We start from the raw sequence: 22686 nt of genomic DNA, 5'->3' as shown, positions 1-22686 counted from the left end.
TAATTAATAATAGTCGATAAGAGACTCTACACAAAACAAGCTTCGATATTTTGTACAGCTATTTAATCCACCCATAAGCTATTAATGATCTAGTACCTTGAGAAAACGGCCCTATCGGGGACATTGGCCTGTCTGAACCTGCCAAACCGACAATCAAACGCCAGTAATGCCTCACGGGAGAGACGTATATGCGGAGTCGAACTTCTTATATCCCACACCCTGGACGAAAGTCTGCATCCACGGGCCCTGCGTCTTGCCGTGGGCTAGGTCCCAGTAGAGTTCCGCATGTGCATCACCACTGATTTGGTATCTGGCCGCTCCGTCCGCCTTACGTTCGTCGGCATAGTAGAATCTTTACGTCGTTAGTCTCTCACGCGCGAATTCCTGAAGTAGATAGAGGGCTTACTTATATCCACGATCTTTGTAGGCCTCCGCGGCCGCCCAGATCATGTGAGCGGCGCCCGACTTACCGATGCCCTGGGACATGAATTTCGGGATGATGGCGACGTTGGTGATATTGCCGGTGTAGATGAAAGTGCGCGCAGCTGACGCTGGAAGCTGTGCAAAGCCCAAGACTGCCTGTTGCGCGGCGACAAAGGCACTGAAGATGTTGATATTCGTAACGTGATTCAAGTCGGCCAAGGAGAGGCTGAGCGGGTCGTCGGCGGGGGTAAAGCTCGCGGCGCTGGCTGCTACGCGTTAGTCAACGGTAACTGCATGGTAGGGGACGGGGGCTGACCGTTATATACAACGACACTGGGGATGCCGAATACCTGCTTTACCTTGTCAAAGGCATTGAGTATACTATCAGTGTTGGAGAAGTCGCTCGGGATGTTCAGCTGGTCGTCGGTGCTGTCAGCCTCCTTCAGCGAGCGGGCGGCAAGCGCGACTTTGTAGCCCTGGGACGCAAAGGTGCGCGCGACGGACATGCCAACATTGGCGCCCGCACCGAAGATAAGTACAATAGGGGATTTGGCGGCCATTGTTTGATATTAGGTAGACTAATAATAAATTATTTGGGAGTGTTTCGTATTTGCTCGTGCCTTAAAGGGCGAAGAAGTTAGGTATAAGGGTTGTCGAGTATGAAGTCTTCTGAATGCTATACATGGCTGAGTTGATGGATATAGTCGTACTTATAGTCCTCTGTACTCTTACTTCCAGTAGTAAATAACTCGCTTATATTAATTCTTGTCATGCCATACCACGTCATGGCCGTCGTTACTGTGAGGGACAGACATCTAATGCTTGGCGTCGCGAGGCGTTTGTTGGTACGTGCGATCATATTGCCCAGAAGCGGGAGAGGCAATCGCAAGAAGCAGGGGTCAATCTTCCTACATTTGATCTCATTCACAAGCACGCAATCTCCTTCGACCCGGAAACGCTGAGTAATAGACACCCGCGAGGCCGATTTCCAATCTTTAGCCCAATCGTAACCTATTACTAACTACTATTCACATACTATTGATTAAAAGCTGCGACTTAGATTTTACTCGTAGCCATTTATCAGCCTGGGCAATTAATAAGCAAAGAGTAAGTTTGTAATCTTCTCTCGTGGCCGAATAAATAGTTGATATAAATGTTTGGCGTTATTCCTCTTGCGGCTCAATGCGCGAGCTATAGTATAGTTCGGACCGCCCCTGCATGCATTGTGGAGAGACCTCAGATTTCTTGGTCATCCATCAATCATCTCAGGCAGGGGCTCATATTTAAAAGTACTATTTAACAGTACTTATAAGTGCTTCAGAAACTTCATCTTGTCAACATTCCACCAACTCAGCAAAACAATCAACTACAATCCTTTACAATGGCACCTCAAAGCATCTTTCTCGTCGGCGCTGGATATGTCGGACAGAACGTCTTCGATCAGCTTCTTGCAGCGAAATATCCAGTCACAGTCTTTGTACGGCGGCAAGAGCAAGCATCAATATTCGAGGAGGCCGGGGCAAAAACCGTCCTCGGCACTTTAAGCGATCTCGAGCTACTCACGAAGCAAGCCGCTCTGCATGAAATAACCATAAACACTGCATCATCCGACGACTTGCCAAGCGTGGAAGCCATACTGTCAGGCGTGCGCCAGCGTGTTCATGCGGGCCTGCCGAGTATTTATATTCATACGAGCGGATCAGGCGTGCTCGATGATGGTGCAATGGGAATGCACAAGGACGGTAAAGCCTACGGCGACGATGTTCCAGGAGACATCGACGCCTTGCCGCCCGCTTCCATCCACCGCCACGTGGACATCCCAATCGTCCAAGCAGCGCATGAGTTTGGGGAGAAGGCAAAGATCGCCATCATTCTTCCTGCACTTGTCTATGGGGTGGACCGGGTCCATAAGCGCAATTCTTTTGTGCTGCCGATTCTGGTGCGCTTTACGTTGAAGCATGGGTTTGCAGGCCATGTGGGTGAAGGTCGAAATATATGGAGCGTCATTCACGTCAAGGACCTTGCGCGCGCCTATATGACGATGTTGGCATATGTTGAGAAGTCCGCACCGGCAGCCATCCTGGAGAATCCATACTTTTTCGCCGAAAACGGGTCCGAGGTCTCAATGCGTGAGGTTGCAGAAAAGCTTAGCCAAGTTCTGTTCGAGGCTGGCAAGATCAAGGGTCCTAAGGTACAGACATTTACTGAAGCCGACTACGCGGATATTTTGGGCCCTATGACTCCTGTTCTTGGTTGTAATGCGAGAACTCGTACGATCAGGTTACGGGAATTGGGTTGGGAACCCAAGGAGAAGGATGTGTGGACTACTTGGAAGGAGGAGGAAGTTCCAGCGATGTTAGCTGCAATGGACTCGGCGTGAGAAGGGAAATGAAATCCTCTCATTCGCGTATTCATAACCTGGCTTTATATGATTAATCTTGTTTACACAAATAGACGCTACATCTGGAAACAATTGATTTTTATTTATTAGTTATATACCGATGCAAATAAGCTATCTACAATATCCACGTCTGCCAATCTCTGCACGACCAAACCCTACCGGCTGGGATATTGAAGTCATTCAATTGTATAACTAGTAGGTTCTGTAGTATATAAGAAAACACAGCTTGAGATGGGGAGAAAGGTATTTTGATGAGAGGCAGTTGTTTTTTGAACAGGTTTATCATCAGATTAGGATAGTCTTATTGAGGTACGGGTATAGTCAAATGAGAGCATCGTATTGCATAGTATTTGTATGGATAGCTGTGGTAATAATCGTTGAAATAGCGAGGGTAGAATGCCTCTCAAGAATTACAACGAAGAAGCTGCATACTCAGGCAGTCTGATTATATATAGTGACTTCTAACCATTAATCCATCCTTGGGGTCTATGGAAGGAGTTATCAATAGATTCCATGTTAGGAATTCTACCATCAAAGCACAACAGTATCGTCTACAATGCGATCCTAGTATTTATGGTCTGCTACTCGTAAATGGCATTATATATTCTAGTAAAAAAGAGCATTACTGCTCTGCAAATATTAGATATATTGCTTGGAAAGGCTATCCTTAAGTTTAGATGCTCCGATGGTACTGTATCAGACAGGCATAGTAGACTCTGGGTATAATTTGATCCGTTATACCATATCAAACAACAAACAACCCAGAACCTCTCCACCAAAAATATATAGAAATACATCCCATCTTCCTCATCCTCCCAAGCCTACCACGAAGTCTTAAACTCAAAACCAGAGCTATCAAACGGCCAGCCAACAAGACCAATAATGGAAAGCCTGCTACCGGGCTCGAGCTCCTTAACCTGTGTCTTAAGCTCATCCACATCCCAGTTCGTCTACACAAACTTGCCGTTCAGGAAGCGCGCTTCGGGACTGGCAAGCCAAACGTTAAACCCGCCCGGCAGGGAAACTAAGGTATCATAAAATCACCAATTGTTATAAGATATTCTGCCTTGTTTGCAAAGCACCGGTCGGGGATTCCCTAGTCTTACCATTATATTCAATGCCTGTAGCCTTAATCCCACCGGCCTCCCTATTCATCGCCGTATCCACAATACCAGGTTGAATATGAAAAACACTCATCTCAGGATGATTAAAACTCAAGTGATCCCAGAGTCTGAAGACGGCGAATTTAGCAATACAGGGGTAGAGTAATAGGGAGTTGTGCAATTTGTGAAGGCAGAGCGGAATGTCGATTCGAGGGGTAAAACGTTGCGTTGGTCAGCTTCGTATTTCTTAGCACCGATTGTGCGATGACCGAATAGCTTAGGTAGACATGTGGTATATTTTTATTAGGCGAGACAATTTGAACCGATGCCAAAGCAAGTAGGCAAATACGTCCTAGAGGTTGTTGGGGAGAGAGAGAGAGAGAGAGAGATTCATACGCCCGTCAGGCCTCTCAGCGAGGCCCATGTGGGGAACTACCTAAGCTGACTAATTACATGCGTTGGTGCCTTGTGGCCTTGTGCCCCATTTTTCCATCTCCTTCTTCTATCTTCTCTAATTATCGGCTTCTAACATAGGAAATTATTATAACTGTGGTATGGGAATAAGATGGTCAGTTTGCTGGACGTCTCTGTTCCTCTAGGTTCTGTTCTAGAGTGACGCTGCTCTTACTCGGGCACAGCGTCGGATCGGAGGATTGAGACCATATAGTTAGTAGAAGGGAAGGTATGGGAGGGAGGGTATGGGAGGGAAGGTATGGAAGGGAATGTGTAGGAGGGTATCATGTTCCGGGGTCTAATCTTCCAGTGTCCTGGATGAAATGTAGTGTTGCCGTAACTACCTCTATGTTCGGGGACCAGCGCTTGATCGGGCCGTCTTTTGCTTCTGATTCGTATGCTCCAAGGAGGTAAGCCAGGTCTCTTGCTCGGGCTCCAGCCGCTGTCTTCAGTTTCTGTCTCTGTTCTTCCCATTTCGTGCATTCCAGTATGAAGTGGTGGACACTCTCCGTTGCTCCGCATTCGCAGTCGCTGCTTTCGGCCGCCGCGATCTTGTGGAGATAGCTGTTAAGGCGGCAGTACCCTGATCTGACTTGTACTAGTAGGGCTGCTTGGTCTCTCGATAGCTTGTCGTAGAGCTTTCTTATGTGCCTGCTTGGTAGTGCTTTGTCGAGCTCCTTCGCGAAACGCCCGGTCTTTTTGGCTAGGATGTCAAGGGCCCAAACCACGAAGGATTTGGTAAGCTGGTAACGCTGTTGAATTGCTAAAGAGAGAAGGAGAAGATCTCTCTCACTGCGATCTGCTATTTACATCTGTGGGCAAACGGTCTACCCATCCCTTCTGCCTTAGGCCGCAAGGCCACAGCACACAGACTGGGCAAAGCCCAAGACTGTCACATAGGAAGGCCTTTCTCTTTGCCTCTGGGTGGCTCCTTCCTTGCTTGATCGCATGTCTCAGTACTATGGTGTGCTCTTCCGGTCTAGATCCGGTTGCAGTGGCAGATTGGGCGAGGTCGTGAGCTCTCTCGTTACCTTGCACTCCCTTGTGCGCTGGCACCCAGTGGAAGGTGAAGGTGAACCCTCTTTTCTTGGCCTCTGCTAGTTTCTGGAAGATCTCCTGGAGGGGTTTACTCTTTTTCCATTGTGGTCTTTTGATCATGCCTAGGGCCTTCTAGCAGTCGGATAGGATATAGCATTGGTCGAGGTTCCAGCCTATTACCGGGATCTTAGCGGTTGCTTCTGAGATGGCTTCGGAAATAGCTATAAGCTCCGCTTGGAGGGCGTCTGTACTCGGTGCAAATCCTATTATACTAGATTTCTCGAGTCCTGGGATATTTGGTGCGTGAATTCCGATACCGGTAAGGCCGTTTCTGCATGATCCGTCCGTAAAGATAGTTCTGAGGCCGAGCTGGGCTGCCCTTGTTATTGCGGCCGCTTCCTCTTCGATGATGACTCTTGGCGGGTCTTGCCACGGCGGCTTGACGAATCCTGCTGTCTTCTCAAGCGATTTCAGATTGATGTGTTGGAAGAGCTCGGCTGTAGCTTCGAGTGGGGATCTGTGTGTCTTAGCTTTAAACAGACGCTTGATGAGTCTCCATCCGTAGTGATTCTGTGGTTTTGTATGTAGAGGTTGTTGGGGCGGTCATGGGGCACGGATAATGCATTGGTTAGGCATATATGTCGCACGTGATGTGCTAAAATGGTTGGGAGTGAGGTGCTGTTGTTCCAGCAGCGAAGTTGTTTGTATTGTGTAAGTTGTGTGTAAGTTGTGTGTTCTAGCTGAATGCCTGGTCCCCCGGCCCTACAGATATACGAGAGTCACGGCAAGATTATTAATGCAGTTTGTAGCCTTGGACTCCTAGAGCTCATGCCTTGGCCTGCGACAATATATTTCCCAAAAGGCTGCAGTGTTGCTCGCGCATTGAGCCGCAAGAGGCATAGCGCCAAATCCTGTGCGGGGTCTTCTATAAAGAGGCTAACAAACTCCACCCAAAGATGATGTTACACGAGACTAGTTCCATGATTCGAACCAAGGGCTTATTAGTAAGAGAACGCTAAGGCGACAAAGTTGTTCGCGCATTAAGGGGCAAGAGGCGTAGGACATACAAAGCAGCGATAGAGATTCATCATATAACTCTGGCATTTCATCCTTGAGTCACTCGCAGAATTAGAGTAAGCAAGTCTTGGCTAAATACATGTGATTTGCCTGGGCGGATTTTAATTCATCCGACTACTACTGTATACATCTGAAGATCCGAACCATTATCGCAAGGAAAAGCAGTGTTAAGACGGAATTCTTATATTCAACGGCCAAGCGACCCGGTGGCAACGCAGAGTATGGTGAACGTGGCCGGGAGATCAAAAGGCTGCTCCACTTGCCGCCAAAGACGAGTCAAATGCGGTAAGCACTACCTGGAGATCGCCAAATGATAATAGTAAATTGACCCTCTCGAAGATGAACGTCGTCCTATCTGCGTACGATGTGAAAAAGGTGGCTTCGAGTGCGATGGGCCGAAGGAGGTCTGTTTTATCAAAGGAACCATTGTCAAGTCTAGACGCAGTCTACACCAGACACCCCCATCAGCCCCACTCAATGGCAACGAGTTCGAGAGATATATATGTTTTATGTTAAAGTACACGACTCGTGGCGACCCCATTGAGGTGGCTACCAGGAATATGGCGTCCATTGGTGTTTCACTAGCCAATGCGACAGTATCCACCAAACGAGTCTCCCACCAAGCTATCATGAGCTTCGCCATGATTTTTTTTGGCACCGAACACCGACGAAACTCCATCACCAAGGGCGGGTACGCCGTGTACGGCGTGGCATTGAAGCAGATAAACCATTCACTATCCGATCCGATCTGCTATAAACACAATGAACTCATCCTTTCCGTTCTTACTCTGGCTATACTAGAAGCCCTCGTGCCTACGGGGATGGGAATCAATTTCAAACACATGAGAGCAGTAGAAAGGCTGCTTCAACTGCAGGACATTAGCTCGCCGATCCCGGCCCACTTGTCAGCGCTCTATCTGCACGTGCGACATCTGGCTATCTTCTCTGCGCTGTGGGTAAGAGAGCCGTCTATTCTCGCGCGGCCGGATTGGAAAAGAGTCTTAAGGTCATCATGCTCAGACGAAGAAAGAGAGCAACAAGAATTATACGATATCCTGGCAGACTGCACAGTCCTGTTCGCTATACGCGATAAATTACTGGCGAAGTGGCGACTACATATTGACAAGCCTCCCGACCAACATACTGCGCTGAAACAGAAAGTACAGAATCTATCGATGCAGCTCTGTGCCTGGAGACAGCGATGGGATAGCGACGAAAGGAATTCCTACTCCGCGACGCCAATAGAAGGACCTCGCCCCGATGACCTCATGCCTTTCACCACCATTTTTACTTTCCGCGACGAATCTATCGCAATCATGTTCATGTTCTACAACATCATACTAATCTACATCCTCCAACTCCTCCTAACTCTCGACTTCAAAAACCCCAGTTTCTACTTAAAGTCACACCATACATTACACGACTACCTACCTTCAAAGCCTACCCGCGAAGACACCGAAAACCGCTACATTACCGCACAGCGCCTAGCAGTCTTAGATATATGTCGCAGTATTCCGTATCACTTGGACCAGGTATCTCTGGCGGGATATGAACCTTCGCCAATTGCACACTGGGCTCTTGCTACCGTTTGGGTGAAAGTGGGTGGGGATAGGTCTGCGGAGGGGAAGTGGTTAGCAGCGTTGTTCATTGCACAAAATCCAGTGCTTGCGAGGATCGTGACGGCGTTGGCGAGTTGATGGTTTTCTAGGGTTGATTACTGTTGATCGTTTTGGCGTGTCAATCAATCACGGAAACAATAGGATACCTGTTCAGAGGCAGTGAGATGCTTGTATTCGGTCAGAAGTACATAGTTTACCTTGACGGGTATATATATCCAGGCTTATGTAATCTTATGTAATCTACAAGGTGCGGTGACTAAGTAATAGCCGCGGAGTTCCGACAGCTTCAGTCTCAAGATGTACGTCGAGAGCGTCCTAAGCGTGCTGCTGCAGAGACGGCTTCAAATGCTTGGAAAGGACTCGGCCCGCGCAAGAGACAGCGACGTTAGTATAATCTAAGTACTTTAATGCATGAATACGACGAGACATCGGAATACGCTTTAGATTCTTCTTAGTCAAGGCCTCAGAGCCCTCAAAAGCGCTTATAAAGATAACACGTAAAATATTTCCACGCTAGTAATAATATGACTAGCGTGGTGGACAAATCTCAAATGGTGGACAAATCTCAAAAAGTGGTGGACAAATCTCACCAGCCAATTTAAATTCTATCAGTCATTTGAAGAAATATATATAAATTACTGAAATTCAACCACCCTAGCCGAGGCGAGCTACAACTCGAATGAGAAACCTTTGAACCCTTGCGGTCTGCCAGTTCTTAAAGAAGCCTTGCGGTCGCATTAGCGTACAGATGACAGGGTGTACAGGCCCCACAATCTCCGACGCGGCGGCTCCGTCCGGGGCTAGGACCCTAAACGAACCCCCTGCCACCTGGAAGGAGGGAATGTGCTTGTATGTGTCCTCTGCGTCCAGTAGTTTGATTGGACTAAGAAACTATTGATATGGATCATGAGATGCCGAATGCTTGTGAATTCTCAAGGTCTTCATGGGCGAGACGTCCTCGAGCTGGGACGATATCTGAAGACAAGACATCGTTATCCAATGACACCCTATTTCGCAGAGAAGGGTTAGAGGCATGCTCTACCCAGCACACCTTTTCATATTTATTGCCAGACAAATCCGACGCTCTTTGATCAACCTTTCCAACCGGAGATGCACCATAACTAATCTTGGCATGGATGGGTATTATCTATTATTCAGTCGTTCATCCCCATTGTTGCGGCCCAGACCTGGCTTTCGATCTGTTGAAGCTCCGGTCTCTCGAATTTCAGTCCTCATTCATGTTCACCTTCGTATCTATTTTTTTCGCTGCACCAAGTCTACGGTACCTAATGGCCCTCTAGTTCTATATTGTATTGTATACATGTACCGAATATCGTAGATATATTTATAACTTTGATGTCTCTTATGGTCCGTTACCTGGAATTTAAGCATTTATCATCAGCGCCCCCAACTTCCATCACGTCACAATCGAAGCCTATCCCAGTGGCGGGCTCCGGGGCGTACTAAATATTTCCCTTCTCAACCCACGTGGAACCAGCGACCTGATAAGCTAGAAGATCATTGCAGTTCCATCCCTAGACCTAGTACACCTACGAGTAAACGATAGTCCCTAATATCAGCACACCGTCGCATACTCGCATGAGGGTCTGTGGTGTTCGCGTAATACTCGGACGGATTTTACCCCACAGATTTGGGTGCCTCGGGCGGCACGCGGCGAAAGGAAATATTCCCATCCCTACCACCACCACAACCACTAATACAGCAGAGGGATCTCCCTCGCCAAATCACCATCCATAGTCACGTATTATGAGATTAGATATGATGAAATACGTCGATTTATACTATGTTGGCGGTTATATGCTACCTTTCAGCAGTCTTTATATTAAAATGATGTGTATTAATTATTTGTAGAATGCATTAAATCCTACAGGTTTTTGTGTGGGTGCGGGTGCAATTCAATTTGGCGATGCGAATATTTCCTTCCCCCGCGTGGGCGGGTAACAGTATCCGTAACCAAAGTTCCAGCCCCTGGAAGATGCGGGGTGTGGGGTAGCAGAGCCTTGGGAACTAGAAGCTGCTAACCTTGGGACTAGAAATGAGGGGTGATGCGATAACAGGGAACAATTTTGTTTATATCAAAGCGGTATCGGTCCACCTTTTTGACGTATAGGATCAAGATTGTGGCAAATCAATACTACAAGATTGCTAAATCAAGTCAGTGCAAGTGCCCCTTTTTCAGTTGAGTGGGACAAATATCCAGGATGTACGTTGGATGGTCGATGAAAGCCCCCAGATTCAAACGTATTGCTAACCGCTACAAGAATTATGGCAACAGATATTGAACGAGGCGTTCCGGTCACCCTCGATCCCCTGGAGAAGAACGTCAACGTGGTGGAGAAGGTTGCGGAGATACTTCAAGAGAATGCTCTTCCATTCGATCCCGTCAAGCTCAAGGAGAAGTACGATGAAGAAAGAGAAAGGCGTCTGAAGCATGGCAAAGGAGTGGAACAATATCAGATGGTTGATGGTAAACTTCTGCATTACCTTGAGGTAAGTCTTGCTTTCTCTAGGTACTGAATTAACTGACTTCTAACTTCCCCCGAAGGACCCATGGGTTAAACCTGGATTTCAGCGTGACCCTATCGACGAAGAAGTCGAGGTCGTGGTCATTGGAGGCGGTTATGGCGCCCAACTTATTGCTGTTCGTCTGCTCGAGGCTGGTGTGGAAAATATTCGGTTGATCGAAAAGGCTGGTGACTTCGGTGGAACTTGTATCCCTCCCCCCACACCTCCCATTAGTCGACGACCATTCTGACCTTTAAACAGGGTATTGGAATAGATATCCCGGTGCTCAGTGCGATGTTGAATCGTACATTTACATGCCCATTCTGGAGGAGGTCGGTTATATGCCCACTGAAAAGTACGCTCGTGCGAAGGAACTTCTTCGACACTCCCGGATTATTGGAGAGAAATTCGGCCTCTATCCACGAACACTTTTCCAGACCGAGGTCAGCACCATGCATTGGGATGATACAAATACCACCTGGACAACCAAAACGAGTCGCGGAGACTCCATCCGATCTCGATTTGTCATCCCCGCAGCAGGCCCCTTGCACCGTCCAAAGTTCCCTGGAGCCCCCGGAATTGAGTCTTTCAAAGGACATAGCTTCCATTCTGCCAGATGGGACTATAACTACACTGGAGGTGACTCAGATGGGGGCCTGAGCAAGCTTTCGGATAAGCGGGTAGGGATCATTGGTACTGGTGCTACTGCTGTACAGATCGTCCCGCACTTGGGCGAGGCCGCCAAAGACCTCTATGTCTTTCAGCGAACTCCCTCGTCAATCGACGTTCGAGGAAATAAACCTACTGATTCTGCATGGGCCAAGACACTCAAGAAAGGGTGGCAAAGCCACCGAATGGAGAATTTCGACATGATGGTCAATGGAATCATGCAAGAAGAGGACCTCGTCGGCGACGGATGGACCGATATCATCGCGAGATTGCTGGTTCCGAGAAAGACCTCGGAGCCGATCGATCCAGCTCAGATGGCCATTGATCGCCAAATGGCCGATTTTGAAAAGATGAATCAGGTTCGCGCTAGATGTGACGCCATCGTCAAGGATCCAGTAACGGCAGAGAGTTTGAAGCCGTATTACAATCAATTTTGCAAGAGGAAAGCAACGATGTCTGCCCCAACTCATTCAAATTGCTAACTGTATGACAGGCCTTGCTTCCACGACGAGTACCTTCAGACGTTCAATCGTCCAAACGTGCACCTGGTTGATACGCATGGTGACGGAATCCAGGCATTCACGGAGAAGGGAATCATTGCTAATGGCGAAGAAATCGAACTCGACTGCATTGTCATCGCCACCGGTTTTGAGCTATCAACAGATTGGAGCCATCGTTCGGGCATGGAAATTTACGGTCGGGACAATATATCTATCACCGAGAAGTGGAAGAAGGGTGCCAGCACCCTCCACGGCTGGGTAAGTAAATGATGTCCTTCCCACTTATTTGACTGACGATCCCTTGTAGGCAAGCCGTGGCTTTCCGAACTGCTTTTGGGTTTCTATCGTTCAAGCTGCGCTCACTCCCAACTTCATGCATGTTACTGCTGAGCAAGCAAGGCATATTGCGTATGTGATCGCCGCCTGTCGAGCTCGCAATATTCGAGCAATTGAGCCATCAGAAAAGGCTGAGCAAGACTGGGTTCAGAAGATTCTCGATGCGACCCACTTGCGGGCAGATTTCCTTAAAGAGTGCACGCCTGGTTATTACAATAACGAAGGGAAGCCGTCCGAATTTGCTGCCCGAAATGGGTCCTATGGTGGCGGTGCTCCAGCATTCATCAAGATTCTGCAAGAATGGCGAGCGGCTGATAACCTGGAAGGTCTGGAAACGAAGAAGATTGAGACCTGAGAGTTTGAATTCATTGCTTGTCCGGAGTTGTACTTCTGAATTGTCCGTTGTTGATCTCACATATCCAATTAGATTCGTCCGGTATGCTAAATCCGTAATATACATTACTAGCTTTATGACTCCCTTGATGATCGTCCAAACACCTCCAATAGCTAGAGAGATGTTGTGGTAATTTGCCTGGTCAATATGGCACCCAACTTCTTAGAGTTAGTCTGTCAAAGCTTTTGTTCCTAGTGCGAGGCCCCAGATGCTGATGTCCGCAATGGCCTTTTAAATTCAGTCAAAATGGGGGTTGGGGCCTTGCCAGTGGATATTCTGGGTCTTATTCCAGTGAACTTGGCTGCATAGGAGGCGATGTACCCGATATTCATCACATCGTTGATCCCAAAAATATAAAGTTGCACAATTCAACTCAATATGAGAGTTCCGTAAAGTTAGGATATGTCACCCGCCTTAGCAAATGGTTCTCGGTCCAGACGGCATATCCTATAGCCATAATGCCGGAAAACAGTATCCACTAGTATGGGGCTGAAGCAGAGGGCGAGCAATTCAAAAACGCGCGGGAAAGTAACCGAATGTGGGACCTATTAGTACAGCAAGCACATTGTGGGCGCACACGGGAAAGTACCATTTGTGGAGCCCTTGGCGTGCTACGAATTCCGGTGAGATTGACCATGGCCCTAGAACTGGTCCGCTTGTCCTCACCCTTCCGTCAGATCTCAAGGTATGCGGAGTCCCAACCGCTTTGAACACCTGAAGTTCGTAATTTGCTACATATCTGGCAATGAGGCAGCTGGGCTCAGTCCTTGAGAGCCAGTCGTACGGATACTGCACTGAATTTACTGAAGCTGCGCCTCAACTGCGTTGGGGTCCTGCAAAGGAGAACAAGTCGTGGGATGAACATAGACCCCAGTACGCTCTCCCTCGCCTAGTGAGCTCGTTCTGTATTGCAGCTCCGAGTAGAACTCCTGGCTCAATACTCGTTCTTGTTGGATACTGACCTTGCGGCTAATGAATCCCTTTTGCATGCAGTCTAGGCCTAGAAGTCGTTTCATTTGGAGACAGGAACTACGGGCGGGGCCAATGTGAGAGAATAAAGTCGACTTCTGCATATGCAGCAACAAGCGATAGATACACCGAGCCTATAGTTAGAGACTTGAAAAGTTTGAATAAGTTGAGCGCCCCTGATGTATGTCTACCCCACTCCCTGCATTCATTCGAATATAAGGATATTTCCGCGACGATTTGTTTCGGAATCCTTTTAGCGAATTCTATCCGAAACCGGATGGTTTTTTAATCCTACTCACGCCATGGATAACATCGGACTCTCCATGCATTGCCAAGATCAATTCCTCGTGCCCACCAATTCATGAAACTGAATACTTCTCTATTGTTAAAGAACCGCACCATATACCATCCACCTCGGTGTTCTGCACGTCCTGGTGCCCCGGTCTGGCTTTCGATCTCCTCCTAAACTCGGCGAGAGACTTGGCAACATCAAAATCCGGATGCTCTTCGATTAAAACCTTAGACTTCCATACGGTGTGAAGTGGCGACTCTTGAAAGCCCGAGCTAACCCGCTCGTTAGAGAAGAATGAAAAATCGTCTTTGATTAGTTGGTCGAACGAGTTTATGCTCTCATCGTTCTCCATTGATTCGTCGTGGTTTCGAGCTCGCCTGTCCATACGGCGATGTTCTTCCCTATCGCTGCTCATCTCGAGTTTAAGTGACTGCAACGATACGTCAACAATGCGCGGCTTTTGGCGATCACCTAGGGAACTTCTCGGTTGGCGACTCGCAAGGGCGTTCGGAATAGCCTCCGATGGATGATGGATAGTAGAAGTTTGATAATGACACGGTTCGGCGGAGACCTGGATTTCCTGGTACTGTCTCGAGATCCGCACCCAATCACCCGCAGTCTGTAGGAATGCTTTCAAGCAAGAACTTACATGACCACGGGTACTTTGGCTAGGGAGGTCGGTCAATACCAGCCGCTCAAGGGAGACCAAAGCGGCATCAAAAGAAAAGGTCCGGTGCTGATTGTCTGGGGTTAAGTTTTGTTGCCATTGGATGCCTTCGTGCGGGACGGTGGATGGAGAACCGGAAGACATATGAGAGGGTTGTCCGAAGCCGGTGGTGGAGGGTGCCGGGGGATGTGAAGTATGGGGAGGAGTCAAAAAGAGACGATCCCTCTCGATGGTCTCGGAAGCGGTGTACCTGTCTTCCCTCTCCAAGCCAGGCGCCGAATCCCATGCCGACGAGAATCCGGTGACAACATAATGGGGACACCGCAAGTCTCGCAAAGTCGAACAACGCTTCAGAGAGGATGCGATTCCCTTCGAATCTTTGATATCTTGTAAGATAGCGCGGATGCCAAAATCCGGTTTGCCATATTGATTTTGTACTCTTTTACTTGATGAGTGTCGACCACAGCCAAAGCTCTGGAGAGGCAACGCGTCAAGTAGACCGGCGCATTGCTTTAGACTGACTCGAGTGCCAGAAACGTCAATATGGGTCAGACCATGGTAATCGGCTATTGAACTCCAGGTATTCTCCAACCGTATGTTCCGAAAAATGGATACCATGCTGACCAGGTCATGCTTGAAAATCGGATTTTCGAGTCTACCCCGAATTTTAGACTCGATAAAGCGAGGGATATCCACCGTATCATCGCCAAAGTCAAGATGGCTACCAATATGAAGCGGAGTCGGTAGATGATAGGTATACGGAGGTGGCGGTTCCAGAGTTGGATTACCAGGGATACCAATCAAACTTCCTACGAACGCGTCCCCTACGTCGCTGTCTCGAAGGTCCAGGCAGTGATAATAGGACCGTAAAGATCCGTTCCCATCCAGAGCCTGGTCGAGCTGAAGTGTTATGCTCATTTGCCGAAGCTGAAGAATCCGAAGTGATGGCCTCCGCAGTTGTGCCCAAAGGGACGATTTATCAACATCCGGAGTCCGGTTCCCAGAAACGTCAAGATACGCCAAATCTGGAACTCGTTGCAAAAATCGCGAGAGTGCATCGAAAGTTAGGTTAGGACAATAGGATGCATCAAGAAGTCGAAGCTTGCCATGATGGGGAACTCGGCCATTGATCGAGTCAGAGTCAAATATGGCTGAATGAGCGACAATCAAACAGCGAAGGTTGGGCAGGCTTGAGAGCACGATGGATAACCAGTCCCTCGGCATAGGCAATGAAAATGTTTCCCTTTTGAAGTTCGAAAGATCGAGAACACGGGTATAATACCCCGGATTCCGCTCCGGGTGATGGTTCGTTGACCGCAATATTTGGAGGAATTCTCCAAATACAACAAAGGCATCTTCGGAGTCACGGGGCCAGAATCGTCTGGGTGCGAACCATAAAAAGCCTTGCACTCGACCGCTCAGCTGTCGCGAAGCCTGTCCCAAAGAGAGCAAGTCTGAGGTGTGAAGATATGGAAGAACAAAAGGCCAAATATCCGGTTGCCGCGCATCATCATAAGATGGAAGGTCTGCTTCTTCGTCCATTGGAGTGGCTGATAAGAGAAGAATAAATGGGACGATAATGGAACCTAGAATGGCCCAATATGGTAGAGACAGAAGATAGATTTGAATTCGACCTGGGTAAAATGTGAACAAGTTAATAATTAAGAATAGAAAAGCGTCATAACAAGTGAAAGACGATAGAGGAGAGGTAGGCTAAGTTAGTTAACTTAACGTAATCCACCACCGAGCTGCGAATATCACCGAGCTGCGAACTTCAAATCTCACCAAAATCGGGATATTTCATAACCCGATATCTCAACAACAGCATCATAATAAAATCTACAAGTTGATAGATAGACTTTACTAGTCATTTTAAGCCTTTACTCAAATTCACAGAGCTCTAGCTATTGTAGTTGTAGATATACCTAGGTCATAGTAGATTCTTGCACCTTTTAGCACCTAGGATCTAGGTATATCTACCATTACAATAGCTAGAGCTCTATAAATATGAGTAAAGGCTTAAAATGACTAGTAAAGTCTATCTATCAACTTGTAGATTTTATTATGATGCTGTTGTTGAGATATCGGGTTATGAAATATCCCGATTTTGGTGAGATTTGAAGTTCGCAGCTCGGTGGTATTCGCAGCTCGCTGGTGGATTACGTTAGTTAGTTGATGTACTTAACTAGTACTTTAGCACGACGAGTCGCTTTCGGGCTCCAGCACCATCTAAGCACAGCGAAGCAGTCCAGTTTCTTACTGGAGAGGTTTTGCAACCTCAAAAACCATTTTACAACTTCACTACAACCCACCTTTCTGTTACCCTAGGTCCTAATAGAGTTTAGTTACGGAATAAATTCTGATGACCCACAGTTGTACTCCGTAAACTGTGTGCTACCGAACTTCCGTTCGTAGATTAGCATCGCCCTATCTGGTATAGCGCTGATTTTCGTTTTCAATGAAAATCTCACCAGCCCTTCTAATTACAGTACAGTAATTCATCATTCCCTAGTCGCAAGATGGCCCTGTTGATTTCAATTGCCACCTATATTCATTTCGCTGCCCATTACCCCTAGAACTAAGCCTATTTAGGACTGCTCAGTCCTTTCCGACGTATTTACATATCTTCAACGGTTATCTAGCTAGATCTCTTTTTTGGAGAGAAGGGGAATCGTCAATAATAACATATATTGTGTCTCTACAGTAACTGAGCTTAAGCTGCGAACCTGCTTAATCATCACCCCGCGTAATGCGACACATGCTATATTCTATGGTTTCGCCGACCAAAATAGGTCTATACCACGAATTCGCCCGTACAGACTAATTACGTGGTGATCAAGAAGATGGTCTGGACTCCTATATTACGTCTATCCAGACATCTTGTCTATAGATGATGGTCTCCAGCTCTATATCACCATTAACACCCTGCCTAAACCAGTGCTGTAAGCAGATCAAATTCCTTAAGGTGGGCGCCTCCATCCGTGTCCTCTCCGTATCCAAGATTCTCCCGCAAGCTGACCAGATCCGCTCCATATCAGCGGCCGATGAAGGAGTCACGAAAAGGTCTATCGCGATCTAATATAGAGAGGGATATCGCGTGCGATTAGCTACCCACCAGGCGATAGGAGTTTCGGTAGGGAAAAGGCCCTCTGCGAGGTATTGAGAGACCTCATTAGATATGGGTGTTTTCCGTGGTTCTATATTATGTATCGTGACTATAATGGCAAGACCGCAAGAGTCACGTCGTCGCCAACTTCAGGCCAATCATTATCGCCAATCATTTTGGGGTGATACTGCACCCACATCCCGTTGTACTAGGCAGAAACAGGAAACCAAAGGATGCTCAATCCAGGGCTTGCGCCTCGCACATCCTGCGATACATGCCGCTGTTGGCTATGAGCTCTTCGTGAGTGCCCATCTCGGCGATCTTGCCTCCGTAGAAGACGCAGATGACGTCCGCATCCTTGATGGTGCTAAGACGGTGGGCGACGGCGAAAGTGATACGGTCGGCGTCCTTGGCGGCTTCGTTCAGGGCGCCCTGGACGATCTTCTCGCTCTCCGTATCGAGGGCGCTGGTGGCTTCGTCGAGTAGCAGGACCTTGGGGTCGCGGATGAGCGAGCGCGCGATGGCGATGCGCTGGCGCTGACCGCCGGACAGCTGGGTACCGCCCGAACCGGCCTGGGTATTCAGCCCGTCGGGAAGAGAAGAGACGAAACCCCACGCGTTGGCGCCGCGCAGAGCGGCTTCAATTTTCTCGTCGCTAACCCGTAGCGCGGCATCGGTGGACGAGAGTTCGTCCATGGTCGGGTCGTCGAGGCCGAGGGCGATATTCTCGCGGATGGAGCCTTTGAAGAGGATCGGCTCCTGCTGGACGAAGGATACGATGCGCCGGTAGAGGCGGGGGTTGAGGGTGGTGAGGTCCGAGCCGTCGATGACGATGCGGCCGGTTGTGGGGTCGTAGAAGCGCTCGAGCATGGCGATCATGGTGGACTTGCCACAGCCGGAGGCGCCGACGAAGGCGACGAACCGGCCCTTTTCGACGGTGAGGTTGATGCCGCGAAGGACCTGGGCGTCGGGTCGGAGAGGGTAGGAAAAGCGGATATCGTCCAGGGCAATGGGACCGGCGGATCCAGGGCCCTTATCTAGGTTCTCGGGGGTTTGCCGGATGGTGGACTCTAGCCCGCTGAGCCAGAGGATGTAGTTGGCGCCGTTGACACCCTTGGTGATGCTGGTTGAGAACTGGAAGAGCTGGGCGGTGGCCTGGCCAGAGAAGAAGACAGCCAGGAAGGCAACAAAGAAATTGTACATGCTAATCTTGTCGAAGGAGAGAAGGCGGCAGCCGTACCAGAAGCCAAGGGCCATGAACCAGTACTCAATAGCCTGTGTGAAGCCAAAGCAGATCATGGCTGCGAACAACGGGGGAGTAGAGTCGGACAGAGCATGGTCGAGTTCGTTGGTGTACTGTTCCAGAACAGACTTTTCAATGGCGAGAGATGAAACGGTACGAATGGCGTTGACGGCTTCCGACGCGATCGAGGCGCTGGCGGAGTAACGCTTCGACGTGTCACGATCGAGCTTGGAGTCCAGCTTAATCTTCAAAAAGGCAGCGCCGAAAAGAGGGGGGAGACCACCAAAAACCACGACCAGGCCCAGGTTCCAGGAGTGGGCGATAGCAAGAATGCTGCACGTGAGAACGTTCAGGACGGAGATCGTAATGAGACCGACATTGAAACCCATCAGCTCAAGAATGGACTGTGCATTGGAATCGATGCGACTACTAAGGGCTCCGGTGCTGTTCTCCTCGCGGTCAAAGAACTGGAGATCCTGGCGGAGGATCATATCGAAGCTCTGCCTGCGCATCAGTTGGCTCAGTGCCTGGGCAACGCAGTTGGTGGACCAGCCAAGGGCGAAGTAGCTGATAAGAGCGCCGGCCGCGAGGACGATGAACATTTTGGCGTAGAAGTTGCCCTCGCGCTCCATCGCGGCGCCGGTGAGCGTGAAGACATCCATGACGTTGGCGAGGAGGATAGCTTGGCCAGGGAAAATACCACCTTCATGCTGGTTAGCGACCGGATATTTTGAATCGGGTATGGGAAATTTTGAAACTTACTTGCACCGATGCATCCAAGAAGCACTAGTACGTACCACCAGAACAATTCAGGAGTCATCTTCATCAGGCGGAACACAACATGCAGCATACCAAATTGCTTGTGATGGTCGTAGTTGTCGCGCTCCTTTTTCGCTTCCATGCGGCCCTGGACAGACGAGGCGTACCGAGTCAGGGGCTTGTGCAGGTCCGCAGGATCTGGGTTCTGGGTGTCCTCAGTCTCCGTTTCGGACTTGCCCTCGCCGACAGCGAGGCTTTGGATCTCCACCAAGCGAGCGTAAGCACCGCCGTCGGCAATAAGAGACTCGTGGCTGCCCTGCTCGATGATGCGACCATTGCGCATGACAACAATGTTGTCTGCCTTGCGGATAGTAGCGAGCTTGTGGGCAATGACGATTGTGGTGCGACCTTCCGCGGCCTTATCGAGGGCTTGTTGGACGACACCTTCGGCATGAGGGTCTAGGGCACTGGTAGCCTCATCCAGCAAGAGAACCTTCGGTTGAGATACGATGCTGCGGGCGATGGCAACACGCTGCTTTTGACCGCCGGAGAGCAGACCTCCACGCTGACCGATCTGGGTGCCGTAGCCGTTTGGGAGTTCGGAAATGAAATCGTGGGCAAAGGCCATCTTGGCAGCGTGTTGAATCAGTTCCATTTGCTTCTCGCGGGACGCGTTCTCCCACTCGGTTCCGATGAGGCCATGCTTGATATTGTCGAAGACCGAGCCCTGAAAAAGTACGGGCTCCTGCTGAACCAGGCGGACGTTCTTACGCAGCCAATTCAAATTCAGCATGTCGATGGGGCGACCATCTAACTTGATGGTGCCTGACTCCGGGTTGTACCAGCGCTCGATGAGGCCAACAATGGTGGACTTGCCGGAGCCGGATTGACCCTGAAGGAGTCGTTAGCGACGGACCAGGGTACGAAAGCCAAGGTAGAACTTACGACCAGGGCAGTGACTTTGCCCGACGGGACCTTCAGGGAGAAGTTATCCAGAACAGTGACGCTGGGGCGAGTGGGATAGGCAAAGGTGACATTCTCGATCTCGATGACACCTTCAGTCTCGGTCGGCTGCTCGCCATCCTCGTCGAAGGGGTCAATTGACGACTTGCGGTCAATCAGTCTAAACAGCATGACAGCAGCAGAAGCGGCGCGGCCGAAGTCGATAGCATAAGGAGCCAAAATGGTCAGTTGGATGGAACCAATAACAACAGAAAGAAGAACACTGATAAATAGGGTTAGTTTAGGACCGAATACAAGGAGCCAAAAGCGCCATCGTGCAAGGGTTTAGCCTACGTGAAGATTGTGCCTGGGTCTTCGATCTCGCCAGTGGCCATCATTCGGACCCCCTGCCAGAAGGCCAGACCGAATCCCAAGTAAATTATGGTGTACTCGGCGGAAAACAGGATACCAAATAGGGGCGAGATCTTGTCACCGATCCTATGGGTCTCGGTCAAATAGGTGTTAAATCGATTGACGAGCCTCGCGCGCATGTCGAAGGCGTGAACAGTGCGTACGCCGGAGAGAACCGCTTCTGTAAAAGCATTACCCTGGGCATGTATCTCCATCATCTTGGTTTCGAAACCGGCCTCGATGCTGGCGACGACGCCCATAACGATGATGATGGCAGGGGCGATGCAGAGGCAGATGAGTGCAAGCTTCCACTGGACAACGACAGCGATGATGAACGCAGTGACGAAGGCAGCCAATCCCTGGAAGGTCAGGCCGAGCTTCTCTGCGATACCGTTCTGGATCTGGCGACCATTGGATGTGGCCTGCGTCGCAATGGAGCCACCGGTTCCGAAATCGTAGTAGGCGACTTCCTGGCTGAGGGCTGCCCTGAGGTAGGCGTAGCGCATATTGCGAACGAGACGGTAGGCAACATAGGTGAACAGGCTGTTGTAGATGTACGAGAGCACCAGCCTGCCGATACCCAAATATACGAAGTAGAGGGCGAGTTCGGCGGCATCGCTCCGGAAACCGGGAGGACTTGACACCCCAGAGACGAAGCCGGTGATGACAGTGACGAATCTACCAAATATGAGGTTTTGGAGGGCAATTCCGGCGCCTGAGCCAAGGGCGGCGACGATGGCGATGGCCTGGAGAGTATACTCGAACGCGCCGCCGTACGTGAAAACGCGCGTGTAAGCGGCAAATGGGGTCATCTCCTCGGGAATATCTGGAGTAGGAGCCTTTGCGGCGGCATCTATGGGATACTCATCGCCGCGCGCCTCTTCCGCGGCCTTCTCCTTCTCGACGATATCTGCGCCCATGATGGCGCCTGAGAGTTGTGGTGTTGACAACCTGGTGTACCTACGTCAACACCTAGACGACCCTGTGGCGATGGATTGAGGAAAGTGGGAACAAAGGAGCGGCAGGAATGCAAAGCGACTTAAAGGAAAGAATATCAGGATCCTTATGCCCTTGAGCGGACAAGTCAGGGAAGAGAAAATACAATACAATGGTTTCGGGAAACAGGCAACGAAAGAGTGCCCTGCAAAGTTTGACCCAAAGATCTGTAAGCTGGAACGCGCGGATTCTACGAAGTAGTTATGGGACGCGACGAAATCCATCTCTTCTTGGGTCCCGTATAGGCTGGGCCTTGGCTAATTCGAAGTTCATAAGAAGGTGATGTGTACGTTAGGCAGGTAGGTTCGAGCCAGCGCGACCCGCGCGTCCCGGACTGAACACCAAGAGATTTGGCGGGCTGTGTCAACGTTCGAGAAGAAAAGAAAAGTTCTGTCTGAAATGAAAATTAGTCTCAGATACCTCAGCCGCTGAAAGGCACGTGACAAGGAAGATCCGAAGACTTGGCGCCACTACCAACAGCGTCTGAGCCAAAATCCCAGGATTTGGTGTAGCTTTCCCAACCGAAATCACGATAACGAACATATTGAAGGCCATTCTGCTGCTTTTCGACAACTAATTGGCGTTTAAAAAAAATATAGATACTATACTTTTGATTATTACCTTTCAGACTATCTACTTTTAAAGAGTCCCTACGCCCTATGGACTGAGATCAATTGCAATCTAGTTGCACTATTCCATGTTAAGGGCTCTCAACATATTTCCATCCATCTCGACTCCTGATGCACAATATACCCCATTAAG

At 49.3% G+C, this 22686-nt stretch overlaps 7 protein-coding genes across 7 annotated transcripts; 3 read left to right on the top strand and 4 right to left on the bottom strand.

Moving 5' to 3' along the window:
• Window positions 1-41: 41 nt before the first annotated feature.
• On the bottom strand, window positions 42-1215 carry P152DRAFT_463011 (putative short chain type dehydrogenase). The gene is made up of 3 exons (XM_033680454.1): window positions 740-1215; window positions 407-689; window positions 42-352 (listed from the first exon to the last, which is right to left on the bottom strand). The coding sequence occupies exons 1-3, from the start codon at window positions 981-983 to the stop codon at window positions 172-174; spliced, it is 708 nt and encodes a 235-aa protein (XP_033529584.1). The 5' UTR covers window positions 984-1215; the 3' UTR covers window positions 42-171.
• Window positions 1216-1642: 427 nt separating this feature from the next.
• P152DRAFT_510097 (NAD(P)-binding protein) lies at window positions 1643-2926 on the top strand. Its single transcript, XM_033682640.1, has one exon. The coding sequence runs from the start codon at window positions 1805-1807 to the stop codon at window positions 2801-2803; it is 999 nt and encodes a 332-aa protein (XP_033529583.1). The 5' UTR covers window positions 1643-1804; the 3' UTR covers window positions 2804-2926.
• Window positions 2927-3400: 474 nt separating this feature from the next.
• P152DRAFT_463009 (uncharacterized protein) lies at window positions 3401-4291 on the bottom strand. Its single transcript, XM_033680453.1, has 2 exons — window positions 3931-4291; window positions 3401-3848 (listed from the first exon to the last, which is right to left on the bottom strand). Exons 1-2 carry the CDS (start codon window positions 4019-4021, stop codon window positions 3775-3777), a joined length of 165 nt encoding a protein of 54 aa, XP_033529582.1. The 5' UTR covers window positions 4022-4291; the 3' UTR covers window positions 3401-3774.
• Window positions 4292-6397: 2106 nt separating this feature from the next.
• P152DRAFT_425766 (uncharacterized protein) lies at window positions 6398-8322 on the top strand. Its single transcript, XM_033677241.1, has 2 exons — window positions 6398-6780; window positions 6835-8322. Exons 1-2 carry the CDS (start codon window positions 6717-6719, stop codon window positions 8190-8192), a joined length of 1422 nt encoding a protein of 473 aa, XP_033529581.1. The 5' UTR covers window positions 6398-6716; the 3' UTR covers window positions 8193-8322.
• A 1897-nt stretch (window positions 8323-10219) lies between these two features.
• P152DRAFT_463007 (FAD/NAD(P)-binding domain-containing protein) lies at window positions 10220-12597 on the top strand. Its single transcript, XM_033680452.1, has 6 exons — window positions 10220-10338; window positions 10397-10625; window positions 10681-10846; window positions 10902-11751; window positions 11803-12067; window positions 12117-12597. Exons 2-6 carry the CDS (start codon window positions 10401-10403, stop codon window positions 12498-12500), a joined length of 1890 nt encoding a protein of 629 aa, XP_033529580.1. The 5' UTR covers window positions 10220-10338; window positions 10397-10400; the 3' UTR covers window positions 12501-12597.
• Window positions 12598-13634: 1037 nt separating this feature from the next.
• On the bottom strand, window positions 13635-16134 carry P152DRAFT_463006 (uncharacterized protein). The gene has a single exon (XM_033680451.1). It carries the CDS (start codon window positions 16007-16009, stop codon window positions 13868-13870), a length of 2142 nt encoding a protein of 713 aa, XP_033529579.1. The 5' UTR covers window positions 16010-16134; the 3' UTR covers window positions 13635-13867.
• A 1544-nt stretch (window positions 16135-17678) lies between these two features.
• On the bottom strand, window positions 17679-21942 carry P152DRAFT_260771 (multidrug resistance protein). Its single transcript, XM_033674787.1, has 4 exons — window positions 20872-21942; window positions 20521-20800; window positions 19579-20467; window positions 17679-19519 (listed from the first exon to the last, which is right to left on the bottom strand). The coding sequence occupies exons 1-4, from the start codon at window positions 21846-21848 to the stop codon at window positions 17811-17813; spliced, it is 3855 nt and encodes a 1284-aa protein (XP_033529578.1). The 5' UTR covers window positions 21849-21942; the 3' UTR covers window positions 17679-17810.
• Between the last annotated feature and the right edge of the window lie 744 nt (window positions 21943-22686).

Source organism: Eremomyces bilateralis (assembly GCF_010015585.1).
Source record: "Eremomyces bilateralis CBS 781.70 unplaced genomic scaffold P152scaffold_48, whole genome shotgun sequence".
Lineage (NCBI taxonomy): Eukaryota > Fungi > Ascomycota > Dothideomycetes > Eremomycetales > Eremomycetaceae > Eremomyces > Eremomyces bilateralis.
This window is presented reverse-complemented; position numbering and strand designations above follow the sequence as displayed.

Bases quoted from the DNA above. Each gene is read 5' to 3' on its own strand.
- P152DRAFT_463011 (XM_033680454.1), bottom strand. From the start codon at position 983: ATGGCCGCCAAATCCCCTATTGTACTTATCTTCGGTGCGGGCGCCAAT. The intron at 690-739 runs GTCAGCCCCCGT...AACGCGTAGCAG, and splicing joins CAGTGTCGTTGTATATAACG to CCAGCGCCGCGAGCTTTACC. The intron at 353-406 runs GTAAGCCCTCTA...AACGACGTAAAG, and splicing joins TACAAAGATCGTGGATATAA to ATTCTACTATGCCGACGAAC.
- P152DRAFT_510097 (XM_033682640.1), top strand. From the start codon at position 1,805: ATGGCACCTCAAAGCATCTTTCTCGTCGGCGCTGGATATGTCGGACAG.
- P152DRAFT_463009 (XM_033680453.1), bottom strand. From the start codon at position 4,021: ATGAGTGTTTTTCATATTCAACCTGGTATTGTGGATACGGCGATGAAT. The intron at 3,849-3,930 runs GTAAGACTAGGG...ATGATACCTTAG, and splicing joins TACAGGCATTGAATATAATG to TTTCCCTGCCGGGCGGGTTT.
- P152DRAFT_425766 (XM_033677241.1), top strand. From the start codon at position 6,717: ATGGTGAACGTGGCCGGGAGATCAAAAGGCTGCTCCACTTGCCGCCAA. The intron at 6,781-6,834 runs GTAAGCACTACC...ACCCTCTCGAAG, and splicing joins CCAAAGACGAGTCAAATGCG to ATGAACGTCGTCCTATCTGC.
- P152DRAFT_463007 (XM_033680452.1), top strand. From the start codon at position 10,401: ATGGCAACAGATATTGAACGAGGCGTTCCGGTCACCCTCGATCCCCTG. The intron at 11,752-11,802 runs GAAAGCAACGAT...ACTGTATGACAG, and splicing joins TACAATCAATTTTGCAAGAG to GCCTTGCTTCCACGACGAGT. The intron at 12,068-12,116 runs GTAAGTAAATGA...GATCCCTTGTAG, and splicing joins CCAGCACCCTCCACGGCTGG to GCAAGCCGTGGCTTTCCGAA.
- P152DRAFT_463006 (XM_033680451.1), bottom strand. From the start codon at position 16,009: ATGGACGAAGAAGCAGACCTTCCATCTTATGATGATGCGCGGCAACCG.
- P152DRAFT_260771 (XM_033674787.1), bottom strand. From the start codon at position 21,848: ATGGGCGCAGATATCGTCGAGAAGGAGAAGGCCGCGGAAGAGGCGCGC. The intron at 20,801-20,871 runs GTAGGCTAAACC...CCTATTTATCAG, and splicing joins GACCCAGGCACAATCTTCAC to TGTTCTTCTTTCTGTTGTTA. The intron at 19,520-19,578 runs GTAAGTTTCAAA...ACCAGCATGAAG, and splicing joins TCTTGGATGCATCGGTGCAA to GTGGTATTTTCCCTGGCCAA.